The 17,596-nt window shown below is 42.9% G+C and overlaps 1 protein-coding gene and 1 long non-coding RNA gene across 4 annotated transcripts in view; one reads left to right on the top strand and one right to left on the bottom strand.

Moving 5' to 3' along the window:
• Nucleotides 1-10,419, bottom strand: part of Epsti1 (epithelial stromal interaction 1) — a 102,740-nt gene extending 92,321 nt beyond the window's left edge. Inside the window, exons 1-2 of one of the 3 annotated variants that reach the window (XM_031361368.1) lie at nt 10,343-10,419; nt 9,720-9,982 (exon numbers count right to left, since the gene is read on the bottom strand). In XM_031361368.1, coding sequence (XP_031217228.1) covers nt 9,720-9,898 — 179 coding nt within the window. In that variant the 5' untranslated portion in view covers nt 9,899-9,982; nt 10,343-10,419. Of the gene's footprint in view, nt 1-9,719; nt 10,045-10,342 lie in introns of those variants that run through there. The other 2 variants (XM_031361367.1, XM_031361369.1) reach the window with 2 other exon arrangements.
• The window catches only part of LOC116084393, a 9,383-nt gene continuing 1,784 nt past the window's right edge, over nt 9,998-17,596 (top strand). Inside the window, exons 1-2 of the long non-coding RNA XR_004116091.1 lie at nt 9,998-10,161; nt 13,713-13,930. This is a non-coding gene — a long non-coding RNA (uncharacterized LOC116084393). The remainder of the gene's footprint in view (nt 10,162-13,712; nt 13,931-17,596) is intronic.

Raw genomic sequence — 17,596 nt, 5'->3', positions numbered from 1 at the left:
AAAAAAAGTTGAAAATTCATTCTAACAGGACCGGACTTTATACCCTACTCTATAAACTGGAAGGTAAATTTGATCTAATCAAACTAAAAACTAAACTGTCGTTCTTTCCCTCCACTCTAACAAACTCCTCTGCATGGAGCTGCGCTTTTCAGACCATAGGGTGTAGCCCACTAAAGCTTTATAAAATCATGCAATGAATTTATTTTTTAATGAACAAGAATAGAAAAATGGAGACTGGAGTGATCACTTAGTGGGTAAGAGCAGTCGCTCTGCCATCATGAGGACCTTAGTTCAAATCCCCAAGCTAGGCATGGCTGCTCAGTAGGCTTATGATCCCAGTATTGAGGATACAGAGGTGGGCAGGTCCACAGAGCTCATTGGCTACCTTGCCTAGGCAAAAACGTGAACTTGTAATTCAGTGAGAGACCCTATCTCAGAGTAATAAGATAGGGAGTGATGGAGAAACACACCCAATATCCTCTGCTCTGGCTACCCCATGTATATGCATGCATGTGCAAACTCGCATGTATATACCACACCCAAAAAGGAATAGAAAATGTCAATGTGTCACATGTAGCAAGAATTTTTTTGTGAAATTTCTTTTCTGCTGTCATACATCTTCATACATACTGACAAAGTAGAAGTATCTGGTTTCTTTAAACGGATACTTGGTTGTGTCAAGTGATATTTTTCTGGAAGCTGTCTTGTGAGAAGGCATGAGATGTTTTACTGAAAACAGACACTGAAACAGGGCACATGATGTTTAGAAAGAATATAAATAGAACCCCACAAACAGTGAAAGGTCTCTCTTGCATTGCCATTGCAACACCATACAACACTTTGCTGGTCTTCGCTTGTCTTGACTTCATAGAAACAGGCCAAAGAATCTGTAGTATTCCAGCTGATTCTGGCCACTTCCACTGACTCATGTTGATTTGGTGGAGCCTTGCAGTTTCTGCTGGATTGTGCCACCACTACTGATTGTTGTTTGGTGTTTGCTGTTGGACTGGACTGCTGGTATCCTGTCAATGAAGAGTGGAATTACCCTAAAGAACTACTTCTAAGCAGGTCTACAACCCACTTTTCCTATAAACCTTCTTTTTCCTCTACTTCTGGTCAGTGGGCTAGAAGGGGGGTTAAAGCATTTAAGAACCCTAAATAAAGTAGGTTAAGAAAAATTTAAGCCTACATACTGATACATGTTCTAGGTCATAGCATCAAACAAACCATTCATTCTAGACTTTGATCAAAAGTCACCATGCACTTGAGGTTGCTTAGAAAGAATGACAACAGTCACTCTAACAGGAGGTTACCAATCTTTGTAGCATCTGTAGAAAGCATCACCAAAAAAAGAGATTCAAACACACATACACACACACCCATACACACACACATATCCAAACACACACACACACACACACACACACACACACACACACATACATAAAGGTGGTGACCCAGACTGTGATGCAATACTAGATTACCTTCATTGCCATCATTCTCTTCTACCTATAAGGTTAGTGAGGCAGAGATGGAAGATTCTGATATTCAACCTGTGGGTCACACACACACACACACACACACACACACACACCCAAACACGCAAACACACACATACATGTACCCAAACACACACACACACATACACACACACACATCTAAGTTACTTAGAAAAAAACTTAGAAATAGTGATAGGATTTGGGGCACATTTTTCCAAAATATGGCACCTTAGCATTTTAGAAGATGTCAAGAAGCAGGCAGATCTGTCTTTCCCTGCCCCTAAAAGCAGACCATGATGGAATTCTCTAACAGGAAGAAGCTAAATAAACAGGCCTCCTTTGTTTCGTGGATTCTTAGTTCCTAACCCTTCCCAACCAATCCCATAGCTGCAAACTCTTCCCCTTTCATCAAATCCATGGATAAAAATAAGGTGTGTTATTATCTACAAAATGTCTCTTAGAGGGACATGCTTTGGGCACTTGTGGCAGTAGTTTATTTTTAATATTTTTATTTTAGATGTTTAATCTTTATTTTATGTGCATGGTGCTTTGCATAGGTATGTGTACCACATGCATGTCTGATGCCCTTGGAGGTCAGAAGAGGCTATAAGATCCCCTGGAGCTGTTGTAACTGATGGTTATGAGCCCTGATATAGATAGATACTGAGAACTGAAGCCAGGTGGTCTCCAAGAGCAACAAGTGTCCTAGAAAGTCTTTAAGAGATGGGGTCTGACAGGTAGCATTATGGCTCTTGTGGCAAACCTTTGAAAGTTATGGACACCTCTGTTCTGATTCCAGTTTATAAATTTTTTTTGTCCTCTCTATGGTCACATTGTCACAAGCCTCCATCATAAACTCCACCTGCCATGAAAAAACTGTCCCATATGAGAAGCTGTACCCTTTGAAACCATGAGCCAAAGTTAAACCTTCCTCCCTCAAGCTGCTTTGGTCAAGCAATTGTCATGGTAAGGAGCAATGTCACCAATATGCATATTTCCCTGTATCTTTGTATCATCATTTCTAAAGGCTCCTGTGTCACACATAAATACTTACTAAATACTCTTTTCCCTTGTTAATCTGACTTTCTTATAGATGTCTCTGTCATTCACCAAGCAAGGGATAGGTGGCTAAAGAAATTGTTTCTCCCTGCAAAGCTGTGAGTAAGTGCCACATTACTACTTCTGTATTAGTACTTTCTTTGACCTACTGATTTTTTCTTAATGTAGACACAAAACAGTAAGTAAGCAGAGAGTTTTGATGTCACTTCCCCCCACCCCCAGATCCTGAGCAGTTTCTACTTTGGTGGAAAGACCTAGGTTTGAGCTCTAGCTACTGATTAAGAAAAGCAATGGAAACTTGGGAAACTTAAATGAGTTTCCAAGACTTACTTTCCTCATCTGTCAGGTGGTAAAGTGTTTATTTTGAAGATAAAATTCAATAATGTTCATGTCACTCTAAGTACAAGATATAAATGCATAGTTTGGCATTTGAGATATTTGAAGTACTTCTCTCTCTTTTTTTTTTAACTATTTGTTTTGTTTTTCTGGTGATACTGGCTTGGCCTTGGGGCCTCCTGTATACTAGAAGAGTACTCTACCACTGACTGCTAGTGGTAGAGAACTTTCCTAGTGTACATGAACACCCCAACTGATTGTTACTTTGGTGCTTGCCTATTTTGTTTTTGCAGTTATTTTGAGGGGTACTCAGCTCATTTAAGGCTGTAGCTAATCTGCATTGTGCTACTACAGTATTACAATGTTCTAACACATTTATCATTCCAAAGGTAAGCTGTGCAAGAGGAGCTCAACTAATTAGTTTGCTATTAGGATCTAGTAGTAGTTGAGGTACCAACCCAGCTCATTGAACTGCATCATTATCGTTAAGAGTTAAACACTATCTATTACGTGACAAACTTTCTAACTGCTTATGGGCCTTGCCTAGGAGTTGAGTTAAACAATCCCCCCTAATGAATAGCCATCTATATTGAGCCATTGGGAAGATTGCTCATTAAGACAATCTTTCAGCTCTTCCAGTGTAGTATTATTTCATAACATTAAGAGAAGCTTCTACACTATCCAGTTCTCCATCTCCAGGAAGAATAAGGCCACTGCTTTCATGCCATTTAACATCTACTGGCAAAAACTTATTCTCTTTTAATCATAGGGAGACAGGAAATTGAAATCTGGAGCACTGTAGTGGAGAGGAAATAGTAAATTGGTTTTTATAGGCTCTAATAACTACCAATGTGTTACTTGAAAGCTGGGGGTAGTGGAGCATGTCTGTAATCTAGCTGAGAGAAAATGATCACATATTCAAAGTTAGTGTGGGCTACATAATGAGCTCAGGTTATTGTGGGCTACCTGGAAAGATTCTTTCTCTAAAAGCCAAAGCAAGCTAGCAAACAAGGAAATGCAAAACAAAAACAAAAACCAAGTAGACCTTGTATTTTGTTTTTTCCCTGTCACTGTGACAGAAAAAGATGACAAAAATAGCTCAAGAAAGAAAGTATTAGTCTGCTGGGTAATGGTGGTACATGCCTTTAATCCCAGCACAGAGGCAGAGGCAGGCGGATTTCTGAGTTCGAGGCCAGCCTGGTCTACAGAGTGAGTTCCAGGACAGTCAGGGCTATACAGAGAAACCCTGTCTGGAAAAAAAGAGAAAAAGTGAAAGAAAGGAAGGAAGGAAGGAAGGAAAAAAGGAAGAAAGAAAGAAAGAAAGAAAGAAAGAAAGATCAAAGTAATAGTCTTAGTTACTTTTCTATTGTCATGACAAAACACCATGACCAAAGCAATGTATAAAAGCAAACATTTGAGATTCACAAACTATCACAGCAGGGAGCATAGCAGCAGGCAGGCAGGTGCAGCACTGAAACTGTAGCTGAGAGCTACTACCTGAGGCAACAACCAGGAGGCAAAGGCAGAGGCTAACTGAAATGGTATTGAACTTTTGTACCACAAAGCCCACCCACAGTTACATCCCTCCCCCAATAAGGCCACACCTTCTAATCCTTCCCAAACAATTCCAGAGACTGGAAATAAGCATTCAAACCTATGAGTCAGTCTATAGGGGCCATTTTCATTCAAACCACCACAGGTTTATCTGGGCTCCCACTTCAAGGGTAAAGTCCATCACAGCAGGGAAACCAAAGCAGTGGGGATGGCTGAGATCATTTCATTCAGTCGGGAAGACAAAAGCAGTGAATGCTGACTGGACTCAGCTAGCTCCCTCCTTTTTATGCAACTCCCTACCCAAAGCCAGAGTACAATGTTACCCTCCTCAGTTAACCTAATCAAAATAGTTCTTCACAGGCATACGCAGAAGCTAATCTAATCGAATAATCCTTCCCAGGTCTAACTGCAGGCTTGTCTCCTAAATAATTTCAAGTCCTGTCAAGTTGACAGTCTCATCATCACTACCTACAGAACAAACATGTATACACATACAGCTCACTCTCCTATAGGTCTCTGTTTAAATATCCTATCTTAGGAAATACTTTCCTGCCCTGAAAGCTAGCTTGGATAATGGCTTTCCTTTATAGCACACATAAAGATTTATTCATGTAATTATTGCAGAAGTATCTGTTCCATCAAGATTTTTTTAAAAAAATCCTTATGAAGTTTGCTAAGTAGATAGTTGTTCAAATATTTTAAAAATATCCAGAGCTAGAGATCCTGTGTTACTGTCAGGTTGTTAGTATGTGTGGTGCACTGTTAACACAGTAAGTGCTTCATAAGTATTTGCTGTAACTGCTGTTACTGCTGCTCTATCTTTAAGTCACTATAGAACTCCATATGCAGTAGACCACAAATGTGCTATGTAAGCAGAATTTGTGTATATGTTATATAAACGTTAACTACTGTATAGTAAAGTTCTACATGATAGATCCATTTTCAGAATGTCTTTTTACTTTTTCTTAAACAGCATCAGGCTTTTCTCACTAACAATGGACAAGAGCCTATGGCCCACAATTGGGTATAATCAGGCTGGAAGCCTGTACCCCTAACATCTGTATAGATGTAAGTAGAATTTGCTAGGAGCAAGCAAAATAATAATAAAAGAGGGAACAAAAGATTGCTTTGGATTACAAGTTTATATAAGCTTTTTGCTTCTCTTTAAATCTGTGTGAATAGTTTATAATAGTTGGGAACAAGGTACATAGCACCAGGTAAAAATAACTATAAAAGCCAATATGAAATAATAAACACTTGCAATAACTGAAATCCAAATGCGGCTTAAAAATAAAAAGATATCCTACCTGGCAGTCTGTCATAGAATAAGAATCACTGATTTTAAAGAATTTCATGGATTTTTTAACTTGTTGTCTTAGTTACTTTTCTATTGTTCAAATAAAGACCAAGACCAAAAGGAACTTGAGGGACGGAGAGGGGGGTGCACAGCAGTTATTTTGATAATACCCCCATGGCACAGTCTATCATAAAAGGACATGGTGGGCAGGAACTCCAGGAAGGAACTTGGAGTCAGGAACTGGAGCAAGAGGCCATCAAGGAAGTTTGTCCATAGCGTGCTCAGCCTCTTTTCTTATAGCACCCAAAACCACCATCCCAGGGGTGTGGCACTCAGTGTCCTGGTCCTTCCTACATCAATCATCAATCAAGAAACTGCACCAAAGGCTTGCCCACAGGCCGGACCTATTAGGAGCATTTTCTCATTTGAGGTTCCCTCTTCCCAAATGACTCTATTTTCTGCCAAGTTGACACAAAACTCCCAGCACATTGACTTCCTGTCAACTTTATATGCAAACACATCAATGTGAAGCCAAAACCTTTCTCCTTGTCCCCAAGATGCCGTTAATATCAATATCACAATATAAAACATATTCCAAACTTTAAAAGTCCCACGAGCGTTACAAACTCAAGCACTTCAGATTCTAAAATGCCCAATTTCTCCAAAATATCTAAAGTCTCTCTGAAACACCAAAGTCTCTCTAAAATTCCAGTCTTTCTATAATTCAAATGTCTCTGTAAAATTCCAAAATCTCTATAAAAGTCCAAAGTCTGTTACATGTGGATTCCTATGAAATTAAAAAGAAAAGAAAAAATATATGATTTCTTAGATCTAAGAAGGAAGAATCAAAGCCCAGTCACAATCAAATCAAAGCGTATGCAAAGTCCAATGGTATTAAAAGTTCAATGTTTGGCTCCTGAGACCCCACTTACAACCTTCCAGACCCCAAGGGGTTTGGACAGCTAGCTCCACTCTTGGCTTATCCTCTGCAGCACACACAGCTTCTCTCCTAGGCTACGGCTGACTCAACTCTGCAGCTGCTGCTGCCCTTGGCAGTCATCCTATGGTACTGGCTTCTCCAAAATGCTTGGGGGTCCACTGAAACTGGCCTGCACCTTCACCAACAACCTGGCTCTCTTCAGGGACTCCAACCATGCCACCTCAGTTGTGCCTCAGCTTCTCTTCATGGCCCCTTCATGCCTCCAGAGTACCACATTGCCAGATCTGCTGGGAGCACAAGGTAAATCCTTGGCCAACTCTGGACCGCAGCTTCCAGGTTGGCTCTGCCAAGATGACTACCAGAGGATTTCACTTCTGTGATGTTGGTCTCTTTAATCATGGATGATTCTTCAGTCCCAGTATCGCTTGTCCCAGCAAAAGTTTCATTTTGGTCGTTTACAATTCGAAATTCCGAATGGCCTTGCTAGAGTCTTTAAGCGGCTGGCTCCTAGACTTCCCTCTGATACCTCGGAGTCAGGCTTCCTTCATGTGCACTGCTCTCAGCATTACCTTCTAAGTGCCCACAACAGCTCCTTAAACTCTGAACTCCAAAGTCCTTTCACCATCTTCTCAAAAACACAGGGTCAGGTCTCCCACAGCAATACTCCGTGGCCCGGTACCAGTTTCTGTCTTAGTTTTCTGCTGCTCTGGTAACACATCCTGACCAAGAGTAGCTCAGGGAGGAAAGGGCGTATTTCATCTTCCAACTCTCAAGTCACGTTCTATCACCAAGAGAAGTCAGGGCAGGGACTCAAGGCTGGAACCCTGAAGCAAAAGCTGATGCAAGAGCTATGAAGGAGTGCTGCCTCCTCGCTTCTTCTCATGGCTTGCTAGGCCTGCTTTCCCATAGCACTCAGGAGCCTTCTTCTCATGGCCTGCTTTCCCATAGCACTCAGGAGCAGGAGTGGCACAACTCACAGTGAGCTCTTGCCCTCCCTGGTTAATCTTCAACCAAGAAAACACACCACAGGCTTGCCAGATGGGAGCATTTTCTCAACTGAGGTTCCCTCTTCTGAAAGGACTCTAGCACGTGTCAAGTTAGCACAAAACTACCAGAGCACTTATGTATTTTATTTGGTAAAAAGGTATTTTAAGTCAATATGCTTTCTCAATCTGAGGGTGAGAGCATCATCATCATCATCATCAATAAATGGTTGTTAAATGAAGGCATGGCTGGCAGCTTCCAACATTTACTGAATACTGGCTTAAAGGATGCGATTATGTCACCTTTAGTAATGAGAAAATGGAGGCATGTAGTAGCTAAGCATGTTATTCAGAGAACAAGTAACCATAGAATCAGAACTTGAACTCATCAACTAGGCATCAAAGCCCATGACTGTAATCCCCACATTGGATCCGTTACCCAAATGAACTAACAGAAGAACATTGCCCACAAATGAGGGTAAAGTTACCTTTATCACATAAATGAAATATTAAGACACAGCATCATTCTTTCTTATTTTCCATCACACACACACACACACACACACACATCCCCTAAATTCTCTCCCCCAGATAAGTCCCCTAAATTCTCTCCCCCAGATAAGTAAAACTTAATTTTTTCATTGTTGTTTTTACTGAGATGCCATTTATCCCTCATACATACATGCCCCTTTACTTACCAATTTAACTAAGGAAGCAACTCAGAAAGTTGGCATAGTGAGTAAAGAGACAAGCTGAATCCAGAATGGTCCAAACACTCAAGATGTTCAACACCTCAAAGGGAGAGCATTCTCTACCTGCTGACTACCACCAACTCACATGAAGCAACTGAATTCTTTCAGGAAGTTCTCTAATGGTCTAACAGCAAACTGTTCCTTTCTGAGCGATTTGGTCCGGCAAGATGCGGCAAGATCAGAAAACAGAAAGAGACAGTTGCTTAGTGCTCATGAGATGATAGGAGCATACAAAGAAGTGCTTATATCTAAATAGGTGCTTCCTAATAAAAGGAGTTTTATCATTAACTACTCATAAGTGTGAGACCAGCTTATAGACATGTGACTTGGAGTTAACGAACTCCTACTATGGCAAGACACCAGTTATTATAGAGAAATTGCACAGTCTCTGATTGACTCCCAGATCATCTATCCCATCCAAGGGTAACCACACTGAACGGTATTGTAACCTTGGTACTTTCAGAAAAGGCATGGGGATGGAAGAAACACTAGCGCTAGTGTGTATTGGTCATAAGGTTATGTAGCTGTTCCTTAGCAACCAGCATTTGTCTTTCTTGTAACAAAGAAGTTGCTGCAAATCGGGAAACTAAAAATAAAACCATTTGTACAGTTCTAACTCACAGAGGCGGCACTTCAAACCACGGTGAGGAGTGAAAAAGAGCCCATTCCACCCGGTGCAAGGAGAGGGTCGCTGGCATTCTACAAAGCATGCTTTCAGGATGTCACCATCAGTCCTTAAACCACAGCTGAAGAATAATCGCCTCCTATGGGTTCCTGCTTAGCATGCATTCCAATCATGAGCAGCTGGGGTTCTCCCAGCTATACTGATGGAAACTCCAAGTTAGACCACTGGAGAACTTCCTTTAAAGATATCTAGATCCTCTGCATCACGTTCCTTCTTGCCTTTATTCTGGCGTGGTGGTCTCATTTAGAGTTGTCACTCCTTTCTCCAATTTAAAACACACACACACACACACACACACACACACACACACACACACACACACGCACTTTCATAATGAATGAAAAGCCCAGGTTGTATAAATCCATCTTTTAATCCTAGAGCCAGTCTTAAGAATCAGTGGACTGGGGGTGAGAATATGCTATAAAGGTCTGCAAACTGGCAGGTGCAAGGCATAATAAATCAATTCCTAGGTGACTTTAAAGAGGTAAATGATATATAACACTTTCAAAATCCCTGTTATTAAGCCTCTGTGATTTCAAACACCAAAGACCAGGAGTGCCTGATTATGTTTGGGACCAGGACTTCTGCTTCCAAAGCGGCTTGCAAATACTTACCTCCTCCCGTCAGCATGCCCCTGCTTCTCCATCTTATGGCCCTCAGGAGCTGCCATCTCCAAACTCTGTCTCCGGTTTTGCTGCAGGCCCAGCTCCTTGTGCTTCCCAGCTCCAGCGTGGTCCTGAGAGGTGGAGGAAGTGCCCAAGCCTGGGCCCACTACCTTACTGTGGGTGTACATGGTCCACAGCCCGTGGGGTCCTGGCCACAGCCTTTGAGGGACGGATGCTGGCTAAGGGCTTCTAGGAGGCTCGAGGAAAGGGTTCTGAAAAGCAAGGAGAGCGGTTTTAACAGCTGAGTTTCGATTTCTCCTTAACCACCCGCTGGGTTCAGGGCCCACAGAGAACTTCCTCATTCATTCTCTAACTTTCTCACAGGTTAACTTCCGGGGCTGAGCCAGCTTTCAGCAAGGCTGAAGAACTGAGCTGGTTCACCCAGCTGCAGGTGAGTGGGCTCAGGGCTTCATAGCCACTGCAGAGAGCACCAAGAATCGTTAAGATGAGCCTTGAGCAGCTTCCGAGCTGGTGCAAACTAACCAGAATCCCGGGAAAAACTTTAGGAGCTGCTTAACGTGTGTCCCCGATTTGAGGTCACTGTCAGAAGCTGGAGACCGGGGACATATTACCTTGAGTCCCCATAGATGAGGGCAATAACTAAAATCCATGGAACAGAAAAGGGATAGTTCCGTTTGTTGTGACTGCTGTTTGGCTGTCAGAGGAAGTGGAAAGTGAAATCAGAAGAAAGCAAAAGCCCAGCAGAGCTGGAGAGGCAAGCTGAGGGCTAGGCAGAGCTGAGGGCCTGTGAGCTGTCCTAAGTGATTGACTACACATTCAGAAACCAATGGATTAAATGCCTGCCCTAAACACAGCATCCAGTGTTCCAGCTATGTTGAAATAGTCAAACAACAAGTAAACAAACAAACAAACAAAAACCAGATTTACAAGGAGGCCCTTTAGGTCTTGGAATATGTTCTGGCATCCTTTGTTTGTTTAGTTTTGTTTTTAAGATTCCAGAAAATCCTAATGTAATAGTGTGGCTGGTGGGGTGGGGGGGAGACATTACAATTTTATAGCTTCTGCTGTAAAATTGTGTGGTGTGTACCCGTCCAGGTGATGTCCTATGGCAGAGCTCTTCTGCTTGGCAACTGGCCAGAAATTTCACTGTCTTGCTTTATTATTTGGTGCTTAGAGCAGAAAGACAAATGCGTGTTTGATAGCTCATGAGAGAATAAAATTGAAAGGTCGTTAAGTGCAAGTGATAAAGTAGGAAGGGAGAAGGCAGTGGCCATAGGAGTGAGGAGTCCAGTGCACCCCCACCGAGGTGTCGGAGCTTGGTTAAGTGGCACAGGGAGTCTAAGCTCAGAGAGAGTTAGATCCACATGATGGGTGTGTTAGAACAGGTATGTAGGTGTCCATCCTAGAGTTCAGCTCTGGATCGGGCCTAAGGAATTACCTTTACAACAGTTCCCAGTGTGGCAGATCCAAGACCAGTCTGTGCACTGAAGGCAATGTACACAGCAAAGGGGGCAGGGGAGGGGGTGATCGAGAGCAGATATCTAACAACATGCTTGAGAAAGTCAAAGTGAAGGCATGAAGAGATGGAAAGATGGGCAGGTTAATATCACGGTGAAAAACTGAAATCCTGGTTAGTACAGCTAGGCAAGAGGTGCATATTAGCAGTAAGGCTATTGTGTGGGAAATACAAAGTGGATATTAAAACCCAAACCAAGCTAGAGATAACATAGGTTAAAAAAAAACAACAACAAATCAAACAAATAAACACCAGGGAAAACTGATCCCCTGGGGGCATCAGAGGGAAGGGAGGCCTTACATCACTTTGAGATCAAGGACACATGCTGGCCCCATGACAGAGGTTAAGTCTCCTAGCCCTGGCTGTCCTGGAACTCACTCTGTAGACCAGGCTGGCCTCAAACTCAGAAATCTGCCTGCCTCTGCCTCCCTCCCAAGTGCTGGGATTAAAGGCGTGCGCCACCACCGCGCCCACAGTCTCTGCATTCTTTGTGCATTTCTTCCTCCTCTGCACCATGTGACACCCAGTCTCCACCTTATAAGGTGTTGTGAGAACTAAGGAGTTACTTCATAGTAATGGTTGTCAGAGTTGATTTTGCCTCCAGCAGACATTCTGCAAAGCCTAGAGACAGTTGTCAAACTGGAGGAGGATGCCCAGCAGGTAGCAGGGAGAAGCCAAGAATGCTGCTAAACATAAACTACTGTTCAGAGAGCAGCCCCACAGAAAGAGTCACCCACTCCAGAATGCGGTCCTCACCACAGACCCTTTCTGAAAGCTCCAGCCATGTCACAGCTGCCATGATGACCTTAGAAAGGGGCCGGCATGGGCCGGGCGTTGTGGCACACACCTTTAATCCCAGCCCTTGGGAGGGAGAGGCAGGCAGATTTCTGAGTTCAAGGCCAGCCTGGTCTACAGAGTAAGCTCCAGGACAGCCAAAAAAAAAGAAAAAAAGAAAAGGGCCGGCATGATCTGCCTGGAAGCTGCACTGGTCCTAGTCATGAGTGCTTGGGGACTGTCACAGGAATTCTTGCTTCAAAGAGAAGATCCATATTTTGGTGGTTGCATTGGATTTAACATTTGGGAAAGGGAAAAGGCAAATTAGGGGAAACCCAGCCCCAAACCCCAAACAGCTAGTAATGGTGGTACTGATTTCAAAGATATATTTGTTTGACACTAATTACCATACAACCCAAACATACTCTACACTCAAGTTCTAGACATGAGACAGAATCAGAGGCCCACAGGCAAGATAGAAATCCGTAGCCAGCTCCCTGTTCTACCATATTCCCTGCTTAAACTTAGGTTTGTGATTCAATACAGCAGGAGGTGCCTTCATGCTTCTTTAGGATGTTCCAGGATGGATTATCCACTTGTTTTTGTTTTTTGGTTTTTGGTTTGTCTGCCTGCCTCTGCTTCTCAAGTGCTGGGATTAAAGGCGTGCACCACCACTGCCCGGCTGGATTATCCACTTGTATGTGACTTACTCTCACTGTCCACATATGTGTGTGTCTGTCAGTCTGGCTTTTTACCAGGGTTTTAGGGTATATACCTCTGCAGAAACAGCTGAAGAAAAGCAGGGCTTGGGGACTTTCAGAAAACTTGGGGTCCAATCCCTGTTCCAACCGAGTACTTCTCTCCTACATACTGAGATGATGGATGCCTAGTATTTTTTCATGAAAGAATTCTATGGCTTTTACTCTTTTCAAAATCACCATACCACATAATGGTGAAGGAACATATTTTAGGGGACAGGAGACTGACCCATAAATCTAGTGAAACTGTTACATTGCTTAAAATTTTACCAATTAGATATTCATTTAGGAAATGGCTCTATTTTAAGGTATTGCTCTCCTCAGGAAACACTCATTTACTTATTCCTTTGGGTAAATGAGTCTAATATGAGCAAAAGACTTTTGGGGTTGGGAAGAGGAAAGCAGAGGAAAAAGGAGAATTCAAAAAATTATGCAAAGAAAAATGTTCTAAAATGATGGAAAATTCAGGAGTAAAGTGAGCAATTTTAGCTGGCCCACCAAGCTTTAAAAGACAGGATCAAACCCAAAAGAACCTCCCTCAGTCTGGCTTGCGTGGGTAACAGATCCACACATGCCTTTCTCTTCCAAGGAAATGAAGGGATTTGATTTTTTAAGTTACCTTGGATTATCCTTTCATGGTGTATGAGACTGTAAGGTGCTTAAGCTCTGAACCCCTCTCCTGGTGTGTAATGTCTTAATGAAAATTAAAAAAAGAAGGGAGGGAGGGAGGAAGAGAGGGGAGGGGAAGAAGGAAAGAAGGAAAGGAAGGAAGGAAAAGAAAGGAAGAAGGCTTTCTTAACATTATTTACATTTATTCATTTATTTGTTTGTTTATGTGTGTGTGCATGTACTACCATGCTACAGCACTTATGTGGAGGACTAAGAACAACTTGTGGGAATCTCTTCTTTCTTTCCATCATCTGGGTTCTGAAGGAATTGGACTTAGGTGATCTGGCATGGCAGAAAGCACCTTTGACATGCCAGAAACCTGGGATGAGGAGAGGCCCCAGAGGGACTCCCAGTGAAAGGATAAGGACAGCGACCCACCCACAAAGCCTTCAGCCCCGCCCACAAGATGTCTGAGACTAAGACAGAGCAGAGTCTGGGAGCATGGCCAACCAATGACTGCCAAACTGAGACCCATCCCATGGGTAAGAGCCAATCTTAGACACTTAATGATAGTCTACTATTCTTACAGGCAGGAACCGAGCATAACTGTCCCTCTGAGAAGCTCCACCTAAGATCCAATGGAAGGAGATGCAGAGATTCATACCTAAACAGTAGATGGTGCTCAGGAAGTCTTGCAGAAAAGTTGGGAGAAAGATTGAGGGACCCAAAGAGGGCAGGGACTCTAGAGGAAGATCAAGAGGCAATCAACCTGGACTCTAGGAAGCTCCCAGAGACTGAATCATCAACCAAAGAGCTAGCATGGGCTGGACCTAGCCCCCCTGTACATTTGTAGCAGATGTATAGCTTGATCTTCATGTGGGTCCCCCCAAATAACTGGAACAGGGGCTATCCCTGAGCCTGTTGTCTACCTGCCTGCCTTTGGCTCCTGCACCCCTAAATGCACAGCTTTGTCTGGCCTCAGTGGGAGAGGATGTGGCTAGTCCTGCAGCAGAGTGGGGAGTAAAATGGGGATATAGGAGGTTGGCACCCAGAGGAAGGCTTCCCCTTCTAGGGAGAATGGGAAAAGACTTTCATGAGGGGGTACTGGGAGGAGAAAAAGGACTGATATTGGGTTGTAAAGTGAATGAATATATATTTTTTTTAAAGACACCTCTCTAGTCTTGCTTCATCAAATTTTTTGTTTCACTGGGAAATTAGAATGATAGTTGAAACCAGAGAGATGGGTAGCTGTTAAGATCGCTTGCTGACCCTGTAGAGGACCCGAGCTTAGTTCCCAGCACCCACATGGCGGCTCCAGCTCCAGTTGCAGGAGATCTGGCACCCCTCTCCCTTTGTGCCAGGCATGCAGGCAGTGTGCGTACATGAAGGCACAGTACTCATACACAGGGCTGAAGATTTGGCTCAATCAGTTAAGAGCACTAGTTGCTTTCCCAGAGGATCCGGGTGGGATTCCCAGCACCCAACACGGCCTCTCACAAGAGTCTTTTTTAACTCTAGTCTCAGAAGACGCCCTTATCTGTCCTGTGTAGGCACTGCACAGAAGTGGTACACAGATTTCCATGCAGGCAAAACACCCATCTACATTCAATAAAATTGGAGGTTTAAAAACTTTTTAAAAAACACTCATACATAATACGAAATAATTTTTTTTAATTAAGCTAACAAATCCAGAAAAGAACAGTGATAAAGTTAAAGCCATTTCCCCACTTTGAACAATGGAGGTCTGTAAATATCACATGTCCCTGAGCATCTCATCACATGTGCCTGAGCATCTCAGCGTTTATAGTACATGTACGCATGTACACATTTACACTGTGACACTCTTCAATCATTGTATTATTGAATGTCAAATCACCTCAGGCTCCTGCAAGAAATGTAAGTGCTGCAAGAGAGATAAGTGCGCTCCACTTGCTTTCTTGGGCATGAGAGCCACTGTGGTGAATAGACATTATTATTCTGTCTCCATGTTCAAAACCCAACTGTTTCATTTTTAGTACGAGGAAACAAACTCTCGAAGCCCCGTGACTTTCCAGGTAGTGTACAGTTTGTAGCAGAAGTGGAACTTGAATTTAGGCCTCTCAAATTGAAGTCTGGCTTTTTACATTTTTGTAAGATGAGTACCACAAAATACATTTCTTGAGAAAAATCCATCATTTCAAATAATATTGACTAGGTATTAAGTCCCCAATAATTAGCTATGCATTATTTCCCAAAGTCAAAACACATAGGACAAAGTCTCTAGACCCATCACAGACAACACTAACAATTAAAACCCACTCACTCTACCGTGCACATCTATGATTTTGACGGAGTGAATGCTATGGTGATAGACTTGTGAACAACTTGTCAAACTTTCACTCATAGCGAATGCAGTGGATGGGGCTTACTTAAATCAGTGAGCTCTGCTATGGAGGACAAAAGATCACATTAGCAGTGGAGAACTGCGCATTTGCTCCCTGAACTTCCAGTGATAACAAACACTGTCTCTTGGCAAATGAGGGACTAGAAATCCACTTTTAGTGATTTTCATCTGGCAGCTGGCTGATTTCCTTGTTTGGAAATTCAGACCTGAGGGAAAGATAGCAGCTGCCATCTTGGATTTTCATGCTGTGTGCTAGCTGTCACAAGATCTCTGTAGGCTACGGAGTTTGAAAGAATTTCCCTTAGGAATCTTCTGTGGACTCTGTCAGCTCGCTCAGTCGGGAGATTCCCTGGTGGGTTTTTTGGGGGCTGGGGGAGGATAAGTGATTCAAACAGAAACTATGTGAAGACTGTTCAGATTTCACCAAGCATCTGTGCCTCAAGGGAAAAAAAATACTTTTAAGGGAACTACCCATCAGTCTGATGTTCTAATTCTAAGCTAATAGTATGGCAAAGTTCAAAATCCTTTGTGAGTATTTCCAAGTATGTCAGAAAACAATCAACCATATGGGAGAGAGTGGGTGTATTAGTCAGGGTTCTCTAGAGCCACAGAACTTATGGTAGTCTATGTAGCAAAGGAATTTATTGATGACTTACAGTCTGTAGTCCAACTCCCAACAATGGTCATCAGCAGCTGCGAATGAAGTCCAAGGATCTAGCAGTTGCTCAGTCCCACAAGGCAAGCAGGCGAAGAAGAGAGTCTTTCTTCTTCCAGTGTCCTTATATAGGTCTCCAGCAAAAGGTGTGGCCCAGATTAAAGGTGTGTGCCACCACACCTTTAATCCCAGATGTCCTTAAACTCAGAAATCTCCCTGTCTTAATCTTTTGGGATTCACAGCCACTATGCCTCGAGATCTCCTTGCCAAGATCCAGGTCAGAAACTTGTTATCTCTTGGCTTCCAGATTAGGATCACAGGTGAACTTTCCAATTCTGGATTGTAGTTCATTCCAGATATGGTCAAGTTGACAGCCAGGAATAGCCACTACAGTGGGAGACAGAAATGCAGATAACCTAAATTGGGACTTGGTGAAACCAGTTAAGGCATGCCTGACCTCAGGCACTAACCTGAATTCAGTTGCTGCATCTGTAGGGCAGCAGTATGACTCTGAGCCACCTCACCTGTCCCACCAACCTTGTCAAGGTCTGTGGGGACTGGCTGAGACAATGATGGGAAAGTGGTTCGTGTGTCACACCCTGCTGCAGCATAAATGATCATGCACCTTTAAGCTAACAATGCAAAAAAACAAAACAAAAACAAAAACCAAACATTTTTCTTTCTATTAAAATCCAAATTTGTCCTAAAAGATTTTTAATTTTTTGTTTGTTTGTTTTTTTCTGAGACAGGGTTTCTCTGTGTAGCCTTGGCTGTCCTGGAACTCACTGTATAGACCAGGCTGGCCTTGAACTCAGAACTCAGAAATCTGTCTGCCTCTGCCTCCCAAGTGCTGGGATTAAAGGCGTGTGCCACCACTGCCCAGCCAAGATTTTTAATTTTAATTCCCAAGGCTTTTGGTTTTCAATTTCTAAGCCATCATAGAACTATATCCACAGTGTGCTTTAAATTTAAACCCCCTCAAGAGGAAAAAAACTATATAGAATGTGTACTTTTACAGACTGGTATAGAACTGCCTGGCATGGGGCTGATGTAAGAGAATGGTGAATTTGAGGTCACCCTGGGCTATATAGTAAAACCTTGGCAGAAGGAGGAGGAGGAGGAGCAGGAGGAGGAGGAGGAGGAGGAGGAGGAGGAGAAGCAGGAGGAGAA

Source organism: Mastomys coucha, unplaced genomic scaffold (assembly GCF_008632895.1).
Source record: "Mastomys coucha isolate ucsf_1 unplaced genomic scaffold, UCSF_Mcou_1 pScaffold9, whole genome shotgun sequence".
In the NCBI taxonomy this organism is placed as follows: Eukaryota; Metazoa; Chordata; class Mammalia; order Rodentia; family Muridae; genus Mastomys; species Mastomys coucha.
Note: the sequence above shows the minus strand (reverse complement) of the source record. Positions and strands in the feature narration are given on the sequence as shown.